The sequence below is a fragment of the Polyergus mexicanus genome, unplaced genomic scaffold (assembly GCF_030449975.1).
Source record: "Polyergus mexicanus isolate NDT 795.1 unplaced genomic scaffold, iyPolMexi1.0 SCAF_14, whole genome shotgun sequence".
NCBI lineage: Eukaryota > Metazoa > Arthropoda > Insecta > Hymenoptera > Formicidae > Polyergus > Polyergus mexicanus.
This window is the reverse complement of record NW_027223334.1, coordinates 973,112-990,394: the sequence shown is the minus strand read 5'-3', so window position 1 is coordinate 990,394 and position 17,283 is coordinate 973,112. Positions and strand designations below refer to the sequence as shown.

At 36.8% G+C, this 17,283-nt stretch overlaps 3 protein-coding genes across 4 annotated transcripts in view; 2 read left to right on the top strand and 1 right to left on the bottom strand.

The window, feature by feature from the left end:
• Window positions 1–10,375, bottom strand: part of Pdk1 (Phosphoinositide-dependent kinase 1) — a 291,017-nt gene extending 280,642 nt beyond the window's left edge. Inside the window, 1 exon segment of the mRNA XM_070307305.1 lies at window positions 10,264–10,375. Coding sequence (XP_070163406.1) covers window positions 10,264–10,287 — 24 coding nt within the window. The 5' untranslated portion in view covers window positions 10,288–10,375.
• LOC138939435 (uncharacterized) lies at window positions 1,208–3,015 on the top strand. The gene is made up of 4 exons (XM_070307218.1): window positions 1,208–1,342; window positions 1,456–1,657; window positions 1,755–1,844; window positions 2,683–3,015. The coding sequence occupies exons 1-4, from the start codon at window positions 1,221–1,223 to the stop codon at window positions 3,013–3,015; spliced, it is 747 nt and encodes a 248-aa protein (XP_070163319.1). The 5' UTR covers window positions 1,208–1,220.
• Window positions 10,376–11,873: 1,498 nt separating the features above from the next.
• On the top strand, window positions 11,874–16,342 carry LOC138939194 (lysophospholipase-like protein 1). 2 transcript variants are annotated; one of them, XM_070306802.1, is made up of 4 exons: window positions 11,874–12,080; window positions 12,248–12,372; window positions 12,575–12,835; window positions 15,784–16,342. In XM_070306802.1, exons 1-4 carry the CDS (start codon window positions 11,993–11,995, stop codon window positions 15,880–15,882), a joined length of 573 nt encoding a protein of 190 aa, XP_070162903.1. In that variant the 5' UTR covers window positions 11,874–11,992; the 3' UTR covers window positions 15,883–16,342. The 2 variants fall into 2 exon arrangements, with proteins under 2 accessions (XP_070162903.1, XP_070162902.1); XM_070306801.1 differs by lacking the exon at window positions 15,784–16,342 and adding an exon at window positions 13,116–13,428.
• The last annotated feature ends 941 nt before the right edge of the window (window positions 16,343–17,283 follow it).

Here is a 17,283-nt window from a genome sequence, read left to right as displayed (position 1 = left end):
TCCCTCCTAAATGGCGATGCCTGATTAAAAGTTCGCGTTAGATAACGACGGAATATGGAGGAACTTTTGTTGCCATGTCGCGACGAAACGCGCATGGGATATTCCGATCTCGCTTCGACGACCCATTACACATCGCTCGGACGGAGTGTTTATTTGCGAATACATATTTCCGATTGCGCGGGAGAACACAAGCATAATACATTTCCGATTCACGGTGTTGAATATTTTGAAACGGATAAAATGCCGAAATCAATTGCTTAATTACGTAAGATTACCGCTCGTTGCCGCAACGCGACGCAATAATAGACTACAATAATATTATCCGGAGTCATGTATTTTTAACTGTGGCTCGCGAGCTTCCCACTTCCGGCGGGAAACAATCATCGGCAAATGGGAATTTTCGGGCGCGAGAGGCTCTCCTCGAGCGTAAAATAAATCAAGCAACCGCGCACGCCATATCGCGTGTGTCGTTGTGAAAGTGCAACGATGACGTTGAACGCATCCCGTACGTTTTAACGATAATGCGATACATTTTGCTCCATGTACGATTCGCATCGAATTTCTAGCCAGAATCGAGAGATTTTACTAGCCGTCCCACTTCTCCTATTCACGGTCCATTTTCACGAAACAACGACGATCAACCACGTGTCACGACCTCGTGCGCGAGGTCGCAGATAATGAGAATCGTTACGCTTTACCTGCAACTTTAGTCCCGCCAGGACCGTAAAATTTAAAAAATTCGACCAAGAAATAGCCGAATTAAAGGACTCGTTTTATCAATATTAACTTCACTGTTAATGATGACTTCAATTTTTAAATAAATAAATAAAGAAAAAAAAAAGAATTAAACTTGCGTTATGGTTAAAGTTAAACGCTCTAAGATTGCGCAGACACATTTTCTCGATTATCAAATGCACAAATTAATAAATTCGTTGCGAAATTTTAATTTGAATTAAAAGTTAATCGATGTTTGTTCGACGATCCGTAATATTTAAATATAAATAATTCGAATAATTAGAGAAAGATCTAATGCAAAATAATGTACAATATATTTTAGCGCGAATATAATTATACGAATCAAAGTGTAGTCTTTTTACAAAACGAGAAAACACCGAGCGCGCAAATACATCCCTGGCAAGTCTTATCAGATTCACACATCGGTATAAAAGTAGCAGCTCGATGCGATTCGGAAGGAAGTTGCCAAACGGCCTCGTGCAACGATGACGAGAGCGGCGTTAGTTGTGATTTTAATACTCTTCTCGATTTCTAGTGTGAATTTTGTCGATTCTCTGGTGCAGGACAACTTGGGAAAATTTCTGGGAACCTTTACCGGGATTAAACAGTATATTCCGATATTGTTCTCTCTTTGCGCGGAGAAAAAAAAAAAAAAAAAAAATACTTTCGTCGCGCGCGCCTATTCCGCGCATTGTGTAACGACGCGACTTTCCTTTCCAGAGTGAAAATACCTGAATTGCTGAATCAGTTGTGCAACCAGTCGCAAGGTTCTAACGCGAATTTGCAACGCGACGCATGTTACGGTTGCTTTTACCGCGCGAGCATCTTACCACAGGGCTTCTCCATGCTAGCGGCCATGTCGACGTGCGCCGACGATTATCTCAACAATACCAGTTACGGCCATTGTCAGGCTTATTTGCGAGTATGTGCATGAAAAGCCGATCGTTTATTTTCATCCTCTATACGTAGGAAATTTTGTAATTTTTTACTTATAAATTTCGTTTCTTAATTTCGTCTAGAATGCGACCAGTATGCCTAATACGCGAAGTCCTATGTTAATATACTGCTCGTTCCTAGAATGCATTCGTCAAGTCAATAAGAATAGTTTGGTAAGCTCGAACTCTGAACTGATAGCTCAGAATATTATTGGCTCTATTTTGCTTTACTGCTTTTAATACCACGCGTCCTCGTTAAGTGCTATCGTCTTATAACTCCGCTTACATTATTCGTTACAACCACGTTTATAAATATATATTTCTATCTCTTTATCACTGATAATGGCAAATTAATATTTGAAAAAATATTTAGCACTAATTTTGTAAATATTTTTAAAAATTTGCAAAAAACATGCCTCTATTAATCGAGTACTACAATATTTTTCGTTTCTCTATTTTTAATGCATGAATATTTTCGAGTTGGTTGTAAATATTGTAAAATATATTATATTATATCAGTTATAAATATTGTATAATATTGTAAATAGATAATGAAGAAATCTGTTGAAAATTAATTATTCAGGATATAGACATCAGGGGACGGACGTTTCGAGGAGTAACGCGAATCAAGCAAAACTCTTTTATACTCTTGAAAATTCTAGCACGAAGGACACAGAATAACGTCTGTATAATTAGAGAGACCCATGTAACTAACGCTCGTCTCGAAACAAGATCTATAGCGACGCGGGGTACACAATCAACCTCCGCATTCCTCAGGCCACGATTTTCTACCTCGCTGAGGACGCGACTGACGACGTGAGATTACACGGATATCTCGCACGTAATTCTCGAGCTCCGTAATCATCCTGTATTATACAATGTTGTACAGTTTCCTCTGTCGTGCACGATGACTGTCACTTCACGGATCCCTATACCGCACCATGAAAACTAACTGGAGTAACGGGGGGAGGGAAATTAAAAATTCCCGAGAGCTGACGAATACTTTGCGCAGCTTAGGGAGTGCGTCGAGGAGGCCTCAAAAGTGTTACCGGACTTCAAGGATAGCTACGCGAACTACACGAGCGTGCAGATCGCGCAATTGTTCGTCAACACGACCGCCTGCCTGCTGGCCAAGACCCGTTGCTCCTACATGAATCCGGTGACCGGCGAGATTCGGGATGGTAACGTCGTCAACAGGTTACACCTACCCTCGCTCAACGCCGTCCTCGTCAACACCGATTACGACATCAACATCGTACAGCTGCCGTTCCGTCACGGCAGCGTCGACGTGTGCACCAAGTACAGAAACGTCCACCAGGCGACTTGGCCCAGTGTCGCGTGTTAATTTACAAATAGATATTATCGCGCCAAGAGACGGCGGTGTCTCTTGAATGTTAAACGACGCGCGGGATCGTTTTACCAAACGACCGTTGCGGCATGACATTACCGTACGCCGTTAGTTCGCGATAAAGATTTGTATCCGTTGGCGCCAACATTTCCATCATTTTTACCTCTTCGTTTCGCGACTATTAATACGGGCTCTTTGGCAGAATTGCACGGCACGTGCCAAGGGAGAACAACGCATCCGCATTCTTTCGCCGCGCGATACCCTCCCCGAGAAATATCTGTCTCTTGTGTTCGCACCGAGCGAAAACGGGAGGAGGATGTAGAAAAAACGTGAAAGAGAGCAACGATTGCCACGCACTTTGCCCGATAAAATCGCATCGTTTAAACGAGGTGATGCTAATAACAAACGGAGAATAAGAGAGAGAGAGAGAGTCGTCTAAATTCGCGACACGCGATTCTCTTTTCGCAGAAATAGTCACGTATACGTGACGACAAGAGAGAACGTTACGCGAAATACGCAAGATAAGAGTAGACGCGCGCGTATAAAAGGCATCGCGAAATGCATATTATTTTTTCGCGAAAGAAAAATTCCTCTTATACTCGCGCACACGAGTGAGCGAGTTTCCATTTCAAAGATCACGCCGCAAGTAATATTTTCTACGTAACTTTTTCGTATACGCACGATCCACCGAATCCCCCGAGGAACCGATACGCGTAATCTCTCCTCTCTCTCTCTCTCTCTCTCTCTCTCTCTCTCTCTCTCTCTCTCTCTCTCTCTCTCTCTCTCTCTCTCTTTCTTTTTCTCTCGTCTTGTTGCTCGTTCATCGTCGTCTCGAGACGCGCTTTATCGTTTTCTCGAGACTATGTCGATACGTAGACGCCGGCTGCTTGACGAGAACCCGGTGTGCAAACTTCATAACGAATTCGGCCGTCGAGCGTGAAAATTCGCAAATATAAACCCGACCGAATGTACCCATCGGGGAAGTGAGGGAAGGAGGGAGGGAGGGAGGAAGGGGGGAGGCGGGCACGTAATTTTTATTTATTTTCGTCGGAGCGCGCGGCGGATGCGAGAAAAAAAAAAGAAAGAAAGAAAGAAAAAACGCAAATAAAACACGGAAAGACGCGAGAGGAAAATTTCCCTCGACGTTTAGACGCGCGAGGGTGCTCGCTCGTCGTGAAAACTTTTCGGCTTTAAGATCTCGCGGTAATAAATATTCGCGAGGGGTAAAGGACACGGCGCGGGCAAATATTTAAATGACACGCCACGTACGATTTCGCGAGTCGCTTACGTAGGCGAATATACGAGAATGCTCCCTCCTCGTTCGAAATGTCGGACCACGTGTATGGCGACGTCAATTTCTCGCGGAGAAATTCGCGGGGCTCCATTTGCGGTTATCGATTGCGCGATGAATCGCGCGCATCCCCCCGCGTGTACTTACGCGGACGAGAGAGAGAGAGAGAGAGAGAGAGAAGATTAAAAAAGAAGAGAAAAAAGGAACGGCATCTCGTAGATAAACCGTAGAGACGGAATCGCTCCATTGGCGACGACCCACTTAGCATCTTCCTCGAAATAATTTGAAATATGCAAATACAATTGGCGCACGCATTTGCGAGAGAGTGCGTACGCTCGGACGAGCGTGTATCGCGAAGAAAGGAAGGAGAGGAGAGAAAAGCCGAAGGAGAGAGGGGGAGAGAGAAAGACTGCGCGCGTATATATATTGTATATTCGAGTGGCTCACGGTTCAGTTCTCCCGGAGTCAATCTAACTTAACATGCAATACGTGGAATCGAGATGGGAATGGGGGGGAGGTGGGCCTCTGGGAGGGGGAGAGGGGGGGGGAGGAGGGGAGGGACGAAGGAAGCCCCGAGTCACTCTTGACGTCGCTGTCCTTTCCGTACGACCGCCTTTACCGCAACGTCGTACTTTTCTGATCGATAGTTGCAGTTATCAAGTCGATAATTGATAGTTAATGAAGACGGAAAACGAGCATTAATTTCAAAAGTTTGAAATGTCAGAAATGTTTGTATATCACGCGTTGATTACATTTATAATACATAATATTTCAATATTGAAGCAAACGATAAAAAAAAATTTATGCACGTTAGAATTTTATATATATATATATATCTCTGCTTGAAATATTAAACACAATTAGTACTTCCTTTTTCAAAGAATACGGCCGGATATTATTAATGTCGAAGATTTCCAAGCTCTTTCTCTCGACGAAGCTCAATGCATAACAAATGACACTCTTATATCAATTAAGAATGCAGGAGAAAAATATCGAGGAATATTCATCGCGAGATTAATTCAATAGCACTCCGTGAGATCTTAGCGAATTTCGCTTTCAGAAATACAATTGCGAATACAATTGAGAATTGAACGGAAAAACATCAAGGCGTACTCAATCCACAATTTATATACAATCCCCTTTTCGTAATTTCGCCCCGCAAAGTGCGCGCTTACGATACAATACACTAATCGCGCTTTAATAAATGATGAAGCTAACCTGTGCGACTTTCGAGAATATTTCGAGAAACTCCCCAGGGAGGGGGGAGGGGGGGGGGGGGAGGAGTGAGGGAAACCCCAACAGAATTTTCTTTCCGACGGAGATAGCTCTCGAATCAGTATCCACTTTCGAATTTCAACTAGGTCAGCTCGATTACGAACACCCTGTTTACCCATCGCTACTTCCAGCCGATCATCGCTAGGAATGCGCGTGCCGCGGCGAATCATCGACAGATCCGTCCAGTGACAATCGCCGTACGACCTCGTTTTCGTGAAATCAACGTCCACGACGCCGCCGACGTTTCACGCGGATGAATCATGTGAAACGCAAACGGCGATTGCGCAAGCGGCGGGCATCATCAATCGACGCGAAGGCGTATTATACGGGTATAAACAACGTCTCGGTATAGATAGATCCACAGAGAAAGAGAGAGAGAGAGAGAGAGAAATCAACCGAGAGAAAAAGCACGAGCCATGTCATCGAGACCTCGTGTGTGAAACCGGGACGGCTCATCGCATTTTCATTTGCTCCAATTCGTGCCCGTTGTTCCTAATACGCTAACGAGAAAAGGGCGAAAATCTCGATCTGAAAAAGTTCGAAACTTTCCTCTTTCGATGCATGCGAAGATACGAATACTTAAGGATTTCGAATTTCTACGATTCAGATACTGAAAAAGATTGAAAAAGGCGCGAATTAAGTCTCGTATTGGTTTCGTGTGTATTAACGATTTTCAGATAATTTTTTTTTTACATACGCGGAAATAATTCGATAATGTCGAAAATGAAATTTTTTAAACGGAATATAATTCGAGACTATAATTTCGCGGAAAAAAATCTAATTAATTAAGGAGGGCGCGAATTAAGTCTCGCGTATGTTGGTTTTGTGTATTAACGATTTTCAGATAATTTTTTTTTTTTATATCCCGGAAATAATTCGATAATGTTAAAAATCTAAATTATTTTTTAAACGGGATATAATTCGAAACTATAATTTCGCGGAAAAAAATCTAATTAATTAAGGATGGCGCGAATTAAGTCTCGCGTATGTTGGTTTTGTGTATTAACGATTTTCAGATAATTTTTTTTTTTTTTATATACCGGAAATAATTCGATAATGTTAAAAATCTAAAGCATTTTTTAAACGGAATATAATTCGAGATTATAATTTAGCGGAAGAAAATCTAATTGATTGAGAAAAAAATGAATTAAATCTCGCATATGCTGGTTTTGTGTATTAACGATTTTCAGATAATTTTTTTTTTTTTATATATATACCGGAAATAATTCGATAATGTTAAAAATCTAAATTATTTTTTAAACGGAATATAATTCGAGATTATAACTTCGCGGAAGAAAATCTAATTGATTGAGAAAAAAATGAATTAAATCTCGCATATGCTGGTTTTGTGTATTAACGATTTTCAGATAATTTTTTTTTTTTATATATATACCGGAAATAATTCGATAATGTTAAAAATCTAAATTATTTTTTAAACGGGATATAATTCGAGATTATAATTTCGCGGAAGAAAATCTAATTAGTCGCATACATATTAAAATATAATTTAGTATTTCATCGCGAAAGACAATAAATTATTGATGCAACAATAAAATAAAAGATTGTTCGGTGTTAATCGAGAAGCTTCTCAGTTCGTACGAATTGGATATGTTCCAAGAATGCAATCTTCTGCGATTTATATTCTCTAATCTATATTCATACATAATCGCCATGTAATCTCTCATATAACTTAGCGTGACTGCGTGAAATAACGTACCGCTTCCGATGCATTTTCATCTCGTTCTTTTAACATCACAGAATGTAGTATCTACTTTCTACTTTTCTTTAAGCGCCAATTTCTTCTCGTATAACAACCTGAATAAATCGCCAGGATAAGATCAACGGAAGAGTGTAAAAATTGGAACGAAATATAATATAGGATTAAAAAGCATTATTTATTCGCGCGAATCGTAAAATGAAATCCAACGTCAACGATCGTACAAGATTCGAAATGAGATATCTTTTCAAATAATAATAAGTCAAAATAATGAATGCAATTTATCAAATAAAAAAAGGAAAGAAAATTCATCGAAATAATATTATAGCCGGGAAGAGACGATTTTTTTTTCTCTCAACTGGGAATATTTTTCGCGGAATGATATCCGCGTGATATGTAACGCTCGTTGAGTATAATAATGGCGGGACAATCAGGCAGGCAATGACGATGATGGTGTGCGAATGTGCATTTATATCTCACCGGAAAACGCCGATGACGATCACCGATCTCACGCAATTCTAGCGCGACCTGAATCGCCTCCCGACTATTTTCTCCGACCTTTACCTAAATCCTACAACAATTCGTTCTACCTCGATTACCGTGCCCGTAAATATTTTATTTAGCAATGTGCGTTCGCTGATCGGAAAATAGAAATAAAAAAGAAATTTTCGCGTTCTGAGATAAATTACACATTCTGATAAGAATGATCTCCGTTCAAAAAAATCTCTATTTTTACATCAAATTATAAATATATTTTCGCTCTTGCATACGCGCCGATTAATTTTTTTTTCAACCTTGCCATTTTATTTCGTATCAAAACATCGTGGGAAATAAATGTTTGTATTGTATCGATTCGAATTTATATTACGTCAAATCGAAACAATCGTGGATGAATAATATTGCAAAAATGTAGATATCGACGGTCGTGGCGACATCTACGAGCGACCTCGCGAGATCTCGTATCGCGAATCTTCGCTAAAAATATTCGCGGCTCGATTCGAACCGCAACTGGTTTCGAGGAGAGCCTAGGATAAACCGGAAATCTTGCGGGATTGCTACGTTAGACATTTGTCTAACGTGATCACGCACATTTGTCTCCTAATAGCAATCCGGTAATCTCGTACATTTCGCCCAAATAAACTAACTGCAATTTCTAATCCAGCTATACAAGCCGATCTTTTAAATCGACTACGATAAATCGCTCCTCACCGATTTTCCTCCAAGCTATATAAACGCGTTACAATTCTACGGTAGTAAATATATGCCAGATGCTACATCGTCTCCGAAGAAACTATGAAGCAATTTAATCGCGATATTTCCTTGGGTAAGGAAAAGCTTAAGAAAGAAAAAAGAAAAAAAAAAGCCCTTCGCGAAACGGATCTCAGAAAGCAATAAATTCAATTCACAGATTAAAATCGTTTAACTCTGCGATTCGTCTTCGATGTTCGAGAAAGTCGCGCAGCAAAGCCATAAAAATATACACGTGTACAGAAATACAAATACATACAAAGATAGAAAAATTGTATAAATATTGGTATTGTATATAATAATTGGTAATTCGCTGTATGCACCAGTAATAATCGAGGGGAAAAAAGACAAAAAGAGACAATTGTAGTATATTCTCAGGTGACGTAGTTGGCGCTTAATAAATTCAAATCGAGATCAATATTTTAAACCATGAATTAGAATATTACTGGTAAATATCACAATCGTAATAAATTTCTGTTCAAAAAATGATTATCAAAATTTAAACGAAATTTTATTTAAATTAATTTTTATATTTTTTTTTTATTCTTATAAGCAAAAGAAAAATTTCATTCGAGATAATAATATTCGTTCTCAGGTCATTTTTTCGATTTTACAGTATATAACATTTAAAGTATGACAGAAAAATATATAGTTATATTTTCCACGCTTTTTTGTTCTTTATAATTTTAATTTTTAAATTTTTAAGCTTTCGAAATATTATTTAAATTGTCAAGAATTGTCAGACAAGAATTTTTCACAAAATAAAAATATAAGTTCCTTAATAATAACTGTATCCTTATAATGTACCTCGATTTTCTAGAGTATACGGTAAATTGCTTAGTTCAACATTTGCATGTAACAGCCCTTAGCAAGAATGTTCCTTTGCTTTATGCAACATTATGATGCAATCACGTGGATTGCCATCTGACGTAAGCGAGCACCGCGTAATACCAGCATCATTTATATTATAGGTCCCGCCTACGTCATACCGTAAATATGATGTCATCTTGGAACAGACTAATTATTTATCTCAATGAGCGAGATATTTAATTTTTAACACACAAATGACCAATCTTTAAACTTTTGACATATAAATATAATCAATTTCTATTCTATTTTAAAAGAAATATTACGTCTATTTATTATGTGCTATGTATTTTTATAATTTTATCTTTTTCGCTCTAAATTAATAATTAATATCGCGAATTTGACAAGTGTAGCGCGTTAACAATATCAAGTAAATACGATAAAACCTGGATGGGTCAGATGTGCGTTAAAAAGGTCGAGACGGAAGCAAGGAACAGTACGATTCTACGGGAGACTGGGAACCGTTGACGTCATCGTTGTGAGTGACGTCATCGGGAACAGATGATAGCCGCTGTCAGGGAGTGACGTAGAAAAGCGGAGCGGGCATCGAACCTCGACCGGCGCGTTTGCGCAGATTGCGCATTCGTCGGATGCGCGATGCACGTACGTGAACATTCGCATAGGCGGAAGAGAGAATTTTATATATATGCGTAAAATCATCAAAGACAAACGATTCTTCGAAAGGGCGAAAAAACAAAAAAAAAAACAAAAAAAAATCGCACGTCGCGGACAGCGGCAGCTGTCGAAGATCGCGCGGAAGCCGCCGATGACGGGACAAGTAACCTCACCGCGGTCCCGAATCTCTCGCATCCTCCGATCTCGTCTCGTGAGAAATGTCACGACTCACCAGCGGCGCGGGATTGTCGGTCATGCTTCGGGGTAGCCTCCGGCGTCGGCGGCGTCCTTGCCAGGCGATGATCCGCTTGTCGAAATTCACGCGCACTCACAACACCGCACTCGAATTCTCGAAAACCGTCGCGGCCATTTTAGCACTACGGCAATGTCATACGCGACGAGCGTACGTCACGATGCGATCGGTCATCGAGCTGACATCTAGCGACCGCGAACGAAACCGATTATATGAGCTCGCCCGATCAATGTTTCCTTTTCCCCCTTTCGCTCGCTGTTCTTTTTTTTTTTACAGGTTACCGGCCTGTGTTAAGTAACTCGATCCTTGCCTGTTACCGTGTCCTCCTTAAACTCGGTGCTTCTTGTCTGATTGCCGAGATGGCGGTAGTGCAAATTTTCAACGACTTTTGCTAACAAACGAAGGATGCTTGGAAAGGATCCATTTTGAAATAACAATTGCCTCGTTCGATCGAACAAAGGAATCCTTGCTCCTTGCAAGGATTCGATCGATGCTGATCGATCAATCAAACGTTTCGAAGCAATCGTAACAGCAAGCGTATCCCATCCCCTCCCCCCCCCCCCTCCCCCCTGCCGCTCCCAACCCTTACGACAATTACGATCAACTATTACAAAGAACGTAATCGAACCCATTAATTGATTAAAGAACGACGATTTAGACACATCTGACGATAAAATCGCGTACTTTTACTATACATTTTTGACGAGAAAATTACTTATTGAAGAGGGTGATTTTCGACGACGATTCCGGCACCGGATTCCGGCCAAGAATCGTCGATACCGATATTCGCGTGTATAATGACGTTTGCGAACGATATTCAATATTGCGACGAATGTTTGACACTTTACGATACACTCGCGATAATTGTTCACCCGCGGGATTCACTTCTAGACGATGATAAGAAGAAAAAATCGCGAAAAATACGGAGCTATTCGAATCCGACTCCGCCGATTTGGACTCGATGTTCGTTACTGAGGATAATTCGAGAATCGCAATTTGCCTCGCGCGATTATCGATATATCGACACGGCCAGCCAATCGCATCGCAGCAATCGAGCCGCTCCGTGTAATTGCACTTGCTGCCCTCGACGTACACATGTCGTTTAAAAAATGTTGAAACGCGCGAACAGATCTAATATTTAATATCAAAATAAAGTTCGATGTAATCGCGACAGCGAATCAGAAATAGTATAATTAGCACAATTAATTGTAGAAGAATAACGTAGAATATATATTTATACGCCAATTCGCCACTAAAGACAAAAGATCCATTATTGAGGAAAATATGACGCGATTTGAATGAAATGGCCGAGATGTGCCCCATAACTATAACCATGGTGTAAGAATTATCAAGATGTGGCACTGCGCGCAAAATTTGAAATATTGAAACGATCGAAACAGTGAATTAATCAGGTAATTAAGCGATGTAAAATGCACGAGTAATAATAATAATGTAATAATACAGTTAATTTCGTAAGACTAAATAAATGTTTTCGAATCTGACGTAAAATTAGTATAATAAAGTGTCATTTCTTACGTATTAACCTGATGACAGACGCGCTTCTATAATACTTTAGTTCGTGACTTTCCTATTCTAACATGTCACGATATATCAGTAGAAATATTTAGTGCGGCTTTTATATTTTTATACGTTGACAGTAATTTTAGAGAAAACTGAGGCGGACAAATAAATCAGTAGCTTCGAGAAAATGGCAACAATCGCAAGAATCTCACAAGCGAATATCGTGCAAGCTACGAGAAAGCATACAGCTACTGTATTTTTCTTCCACGGTTCCGGTAAAATAACATAAGCAAAATCTGTCTGTCAATTATATAATGCAAAATAAGCAAAAAAGAGTGCAATTAAACTTTTAAAGTAAAATTATATTTTTTCTCTTAAATTAAAGTAAAATTCTATGTAATATTGCTTTAACTGTTAATTATATATTCTATATTATTTGCAGGTGGCACGGCAGAAGATATCAAAGAATGGATTGACATTCTTAACAGAAAAAAGTTGCAGTTTCCACATATAAAGTTAATTTATCCTAGCGCACCCAGTCAACCTTATACACCAAATGGCGGGATGGTACAATTATGGATTAATCCTGGAACACTTACGATAGACAGTTTTTAATTAATATCAATATGTATAAAACGTACATTGAAAATTTTTTAAAAATAAATGTCGGGAGAAACGGCTTTCTAGTTAAGGTTCCAGGATAAAACTTATATTATCTTTTTTTTATATAGCAAGTTTTTTGTAAAGTTTTACTAAAATTTTATTGTAGATGCAAAATGTATGGTTTGATCGCATGGCGATATCTAATCAAGTACCAGAACATATAGAGTCAGTTAATTCTATGTGTCAGAATATATCAGACTTGATTGATAGAGAAGTAACAAATGGAATTCCACTTAACAGAATAATTCTAGGTGGCTTTTCAATGGGTGGTTGCCTTGCGTTGCATTTAGCATACAGATACAAAACATGTATAGCTGGTTGCTTTGTTATGTCTTCCTTCCTAAACAAAGGATCTATAATCTATGAGGTAAATTTATACAATAAAATTGTTAATATTTTTTTAAAAATAAAAATACTTATGTGTATATGTATAATTTAGTCTTTGTAAAGTTTTTCCTAAAGGAAAAACATGTTATAATACGGTACATAAAATCAATTATTAAAAGATAATTATGAACGGATTTCACAAAAATAAAATTTTCAAAATGTAACATTTTATACACTATGATCAAATTTTAAAAATATTTGTTTTGTCGAGTCTAAAACTATATTTTTATTATTTTATTTATTTATTAAAACAATTTTAGCATTTAAAAACAAGGCCAGAACATAATAAGGTACCACTTGTTCAGTACCATGGTACGATAGATACTTTGGTTCCTATTGAATGGGGTGAGGAAAGTGCTAAGAATCTGAAGGAGCTTGGTGTGAATGTAAAATTTATACCGCTGCAAAATATTGAACATGAATTGAGTCGTGCAGAGATCCAAAATTGGAAAGAGTGGCTTCTCAATATCTTACCAGATAAATAATCTATGTTAATTTTAAATATTAATATTATTATTGCCCAAAATGTAAAACAGCGTATTGAATATAATTGTTTTTATTTTAAAAAATGTATATATCTATAACTTTATCAATTATAGAGCAGGGTTAGACAGGATTGAAGTTACTTTATAAAAATAACTCGTAACTGTGTTATCATTTTTTTTTTCTGAAAAGTAACTTGTTCCCATTATTTGTTACTAATCTCAAAAAGTAATGAGATATTACTTTTTTTTTTTTTAATACAAAGACTAAATTATACATATACACATATACATGAAATTTATATTTTTGAACGTTTTTTTTTTTTTTTAATTGAAATATAATACAATTGATATAATTTTGCTATTAAAATTACTATTGATATTGATATTAATATTGTGGATGATTTCAAATTTCATTTATTTTTTATATATAAGTTGACATTTAAAACAATATTTAAAAAAATATCAAAATAAATTTGTTGCACTTGAACAAAAAGAAGATAACAATGAAAATTATTCAGTTTTATTTAGCAACAGCATTATAAAACTTATTTATAATGGAAAAAATAACTTTCATACATTTTTTTCTATAATGAATTATTAGATATTCATAATATTGTATATTAAATTAATTTATTAGGTACTGATAATGTAAATTATGCTGCATTAGTTTTAAAAGTAACTGTTAAATTTGTTATCAAAAATGTATCAAAATTACTTTTTCTGTTACAAATAAATATATTAATGCTGTTACTGAAAAAAAGTAATGTATAAAATTGTAATAGGCTTACGAGTAATGCTTTTCCAACTTTGTGATAGAAATAAATTTATATCTATAGTCTCTTCGATATATGTATATTAAAATCGGGTTTTATATTATATATCATTGTTATTGTTAAAAGAATCGATGTTTCTTACGACCTCCTATGGCGAAACATGCTACTATATTATCATTAAACAATTATAGTACATGCACATAATGAATAATATCAAGTTACGAGATAAATAAATTGATCACGACCTTCAAAATATTAAAATTATTTCGTGTCTTATTATTTTATTGTTTCTTGAAAATTTAATTTTTTTTATATAAAAATAATTCATTGTCTTAGAAAAAGAATTTAAAATTTACAGATATAAAAAATACTGTAATGAATTAAAAACTAATGGTATTCATATTGTATCAGATTTATAAATTTTGATTAATGTGATAGATTTAAAAAATTATTTGATAACAAAAAAGTTGACAAAAAGTTCGTCATATAGTATAATTATGTGTAATCGCACAAAACTATAAAAAAATTTTCTATTGACTTTATAAATATTTCCGTTATTTAATAAAACCGAGAATTTAAATAAAATCGATGCTGTCCGCTTGACCCGCTTTTTATATGAAACGAACAGGCGTGCTCGTATTGTTAGATATCCGTAATTATTACATACTTATTCTACAGTAATTTTCTGGCACTAAATCAATTCTGCTTTTCAACTTTTGCATTATTATTTTTCAGAATATTAATTGACACAATCGAATCCATGGAAAATATCCTTACATTTTATTTTATCTGAACAGATATCACTCGAATCAATCATTGGATACTTTTCCTTGAATTTTTAAATGCTCGAGGTGCTCTTAAATGTCTGAACATTAATCGTCGAGTTTCGGAATATATGTAAATATATGTAATATAACATTATAACATATCGACGACAGAGATCAAGCAGATCTGCTGTAAGTGTGTTATAATATCGCAAATTAACAATTTGGAGATTCCTAAAATCTGGGTCCTTGGGCCGCTTGGCCCTCGATATCGTGGAAAAAAGTAGGTCTGCATTAACGTCGCAGGGTGATTGCAGTCACCCTGACCTTTTCACTTCCTCTCTCTCTCTTTCTACTGTTCCTATATTTTAGAATTTGGCACTCGCAACATCGCTTTTTGCTTTTGAACTATAAATCCTTTTTGTGAGTTACGGTTTTTGCAAAACGATGCTTATAAAACTACAAATATAAAATCAAATTTAAATGCCTTTGAATTAATATATACAAGAATATATCAATATTTCGATTTAAATTTTAATGCTGATGGAATTTTTTATAAGAAGAGAAAAAAAACGCACACAAAAATTAATAATTTTTGAATAAATCTCTCATCCGTTTGGATTATACAAATTATTATATATTTATATAAAAAAATGTAAAGTAAAATATATTCTCAGTAGTCGCGCGCGTCATAAAATATATCGAGAACATATCTACCATATATTGAATTCATTCCATTGTCGTATACATGTTGATTTTGACGATATTCGCGTAAATCTCTCTCTCTCTCCCTCTCTCTCTCTCTCTCTCTCTCTCTTTCTTTTACTTAAAAAATTGATTAATTGCAAATTATCCAATGTTATCAATGATGTAATTACTCGTGTCAAAATTTTTAAATTGCAGTATTTACCCGCACCGGAGATTAGGATCACCACCTTCCCTCCTCTAGCTTTCCTCGCCATCCCCTTCAGCGTGCATATACATATACGCATGCGACGAGAGTGAAGAAGGGGGGAAATCGCACCGACGAGTCCATCGGCAACGAGTGCGCAGTGAAACGAAGAGGGTGAACTGCGACGGAATTGCTGCGCCCTTTGGATGACTCCGGATAGGATGGGTGGTGTATAGCCCCAACTGGCCTGGCGTTCTCGTTCTCGCTACCGACGTCGCGTCATGACACAGACGTTTATTTTTCGTCGCAGTATCGACTTTTATGGGAAAGATATAAAGCACACGTTTATTAGTTATTAGTTGCGATACAAAACACCCCGATGTGTGCGGGATCGATGTTTAACAACGAGGAACTTGCGAAGAGGGTGAACGTGAAAGGGAATGGGTTAGTGCATATTGAGCTAAGAATATTCCTATAGGGGAAAATCTTTAAAAAAGAAGAAGAGAAAATACCGATACACACACACACACACACACACACACACACACACACACTTATATATATATATATATATATATATATATATATACACATACAAAATACCTATTAATACATACGGGCTGGGAAACTTATATTTACAACGTGGAACCGATATACACAATGATGGTGATATTTGCGACGAGCAATTTCCACGGAGTAAACATAATAAAATTGTGAAAAGAAAAGGGAAGAGCAGAGTGTACGCTCATCGACGCGCAAATAAAGTGATTAAGATAGATGTAGCCTGGATGTGTTGAGAATAAATCTGGGTCATCACGAATGAATCTCTCGATGGATAGAACGAAATAAAATTTTATCACTTTCTACCAAATCGACAAGAAGAGAAATTTAAATCACTATAGATACAGTTGAGTGCTGAAGATGAATTTGCGTCGTTAGAAAGACGTGTGTGTTCTTTATCGATGAACAACATAGAAAACAATTTTGGACAATATTAGAAAACTTAATTATAGATTAAAGAAATGCGTTTTCGGAGAATAATATAATTGCATACAACATAATGCGATGAGAAAGATACATAATAATTAATAAAATTTATTAATATAATAATTATATTTACGTAATATTAATTACTATATTATTATACGATTTAATTAGGACATATTGCATAAATAACACGAGATAATCGTGGTGATATTAATATAATAAAAGTTAAACAAAAATATGTGATGATATTCATTGAGGAAGAGAGCGATATCTTCCTTATTATCTTCTAAGTACGTCCGAAGATGGTGAACGCTCGATAGTAAATAATATGGCGCGCGTTGGCCCGCAGTCGGTGACGTCAAGGATTGAGAGGTACGCCGATGGTTCGTTGTAAAGAGGCTGGGCAACGAAAGTGGAAATACAACGAAATTTCCCAAAGGACGTAGAATAAATTTCCCGAAGGAAAAAAGAAACAAAATCAATATTTGTATTACAGAAATAATAATAAAAGAGAAACATGAAGAAAA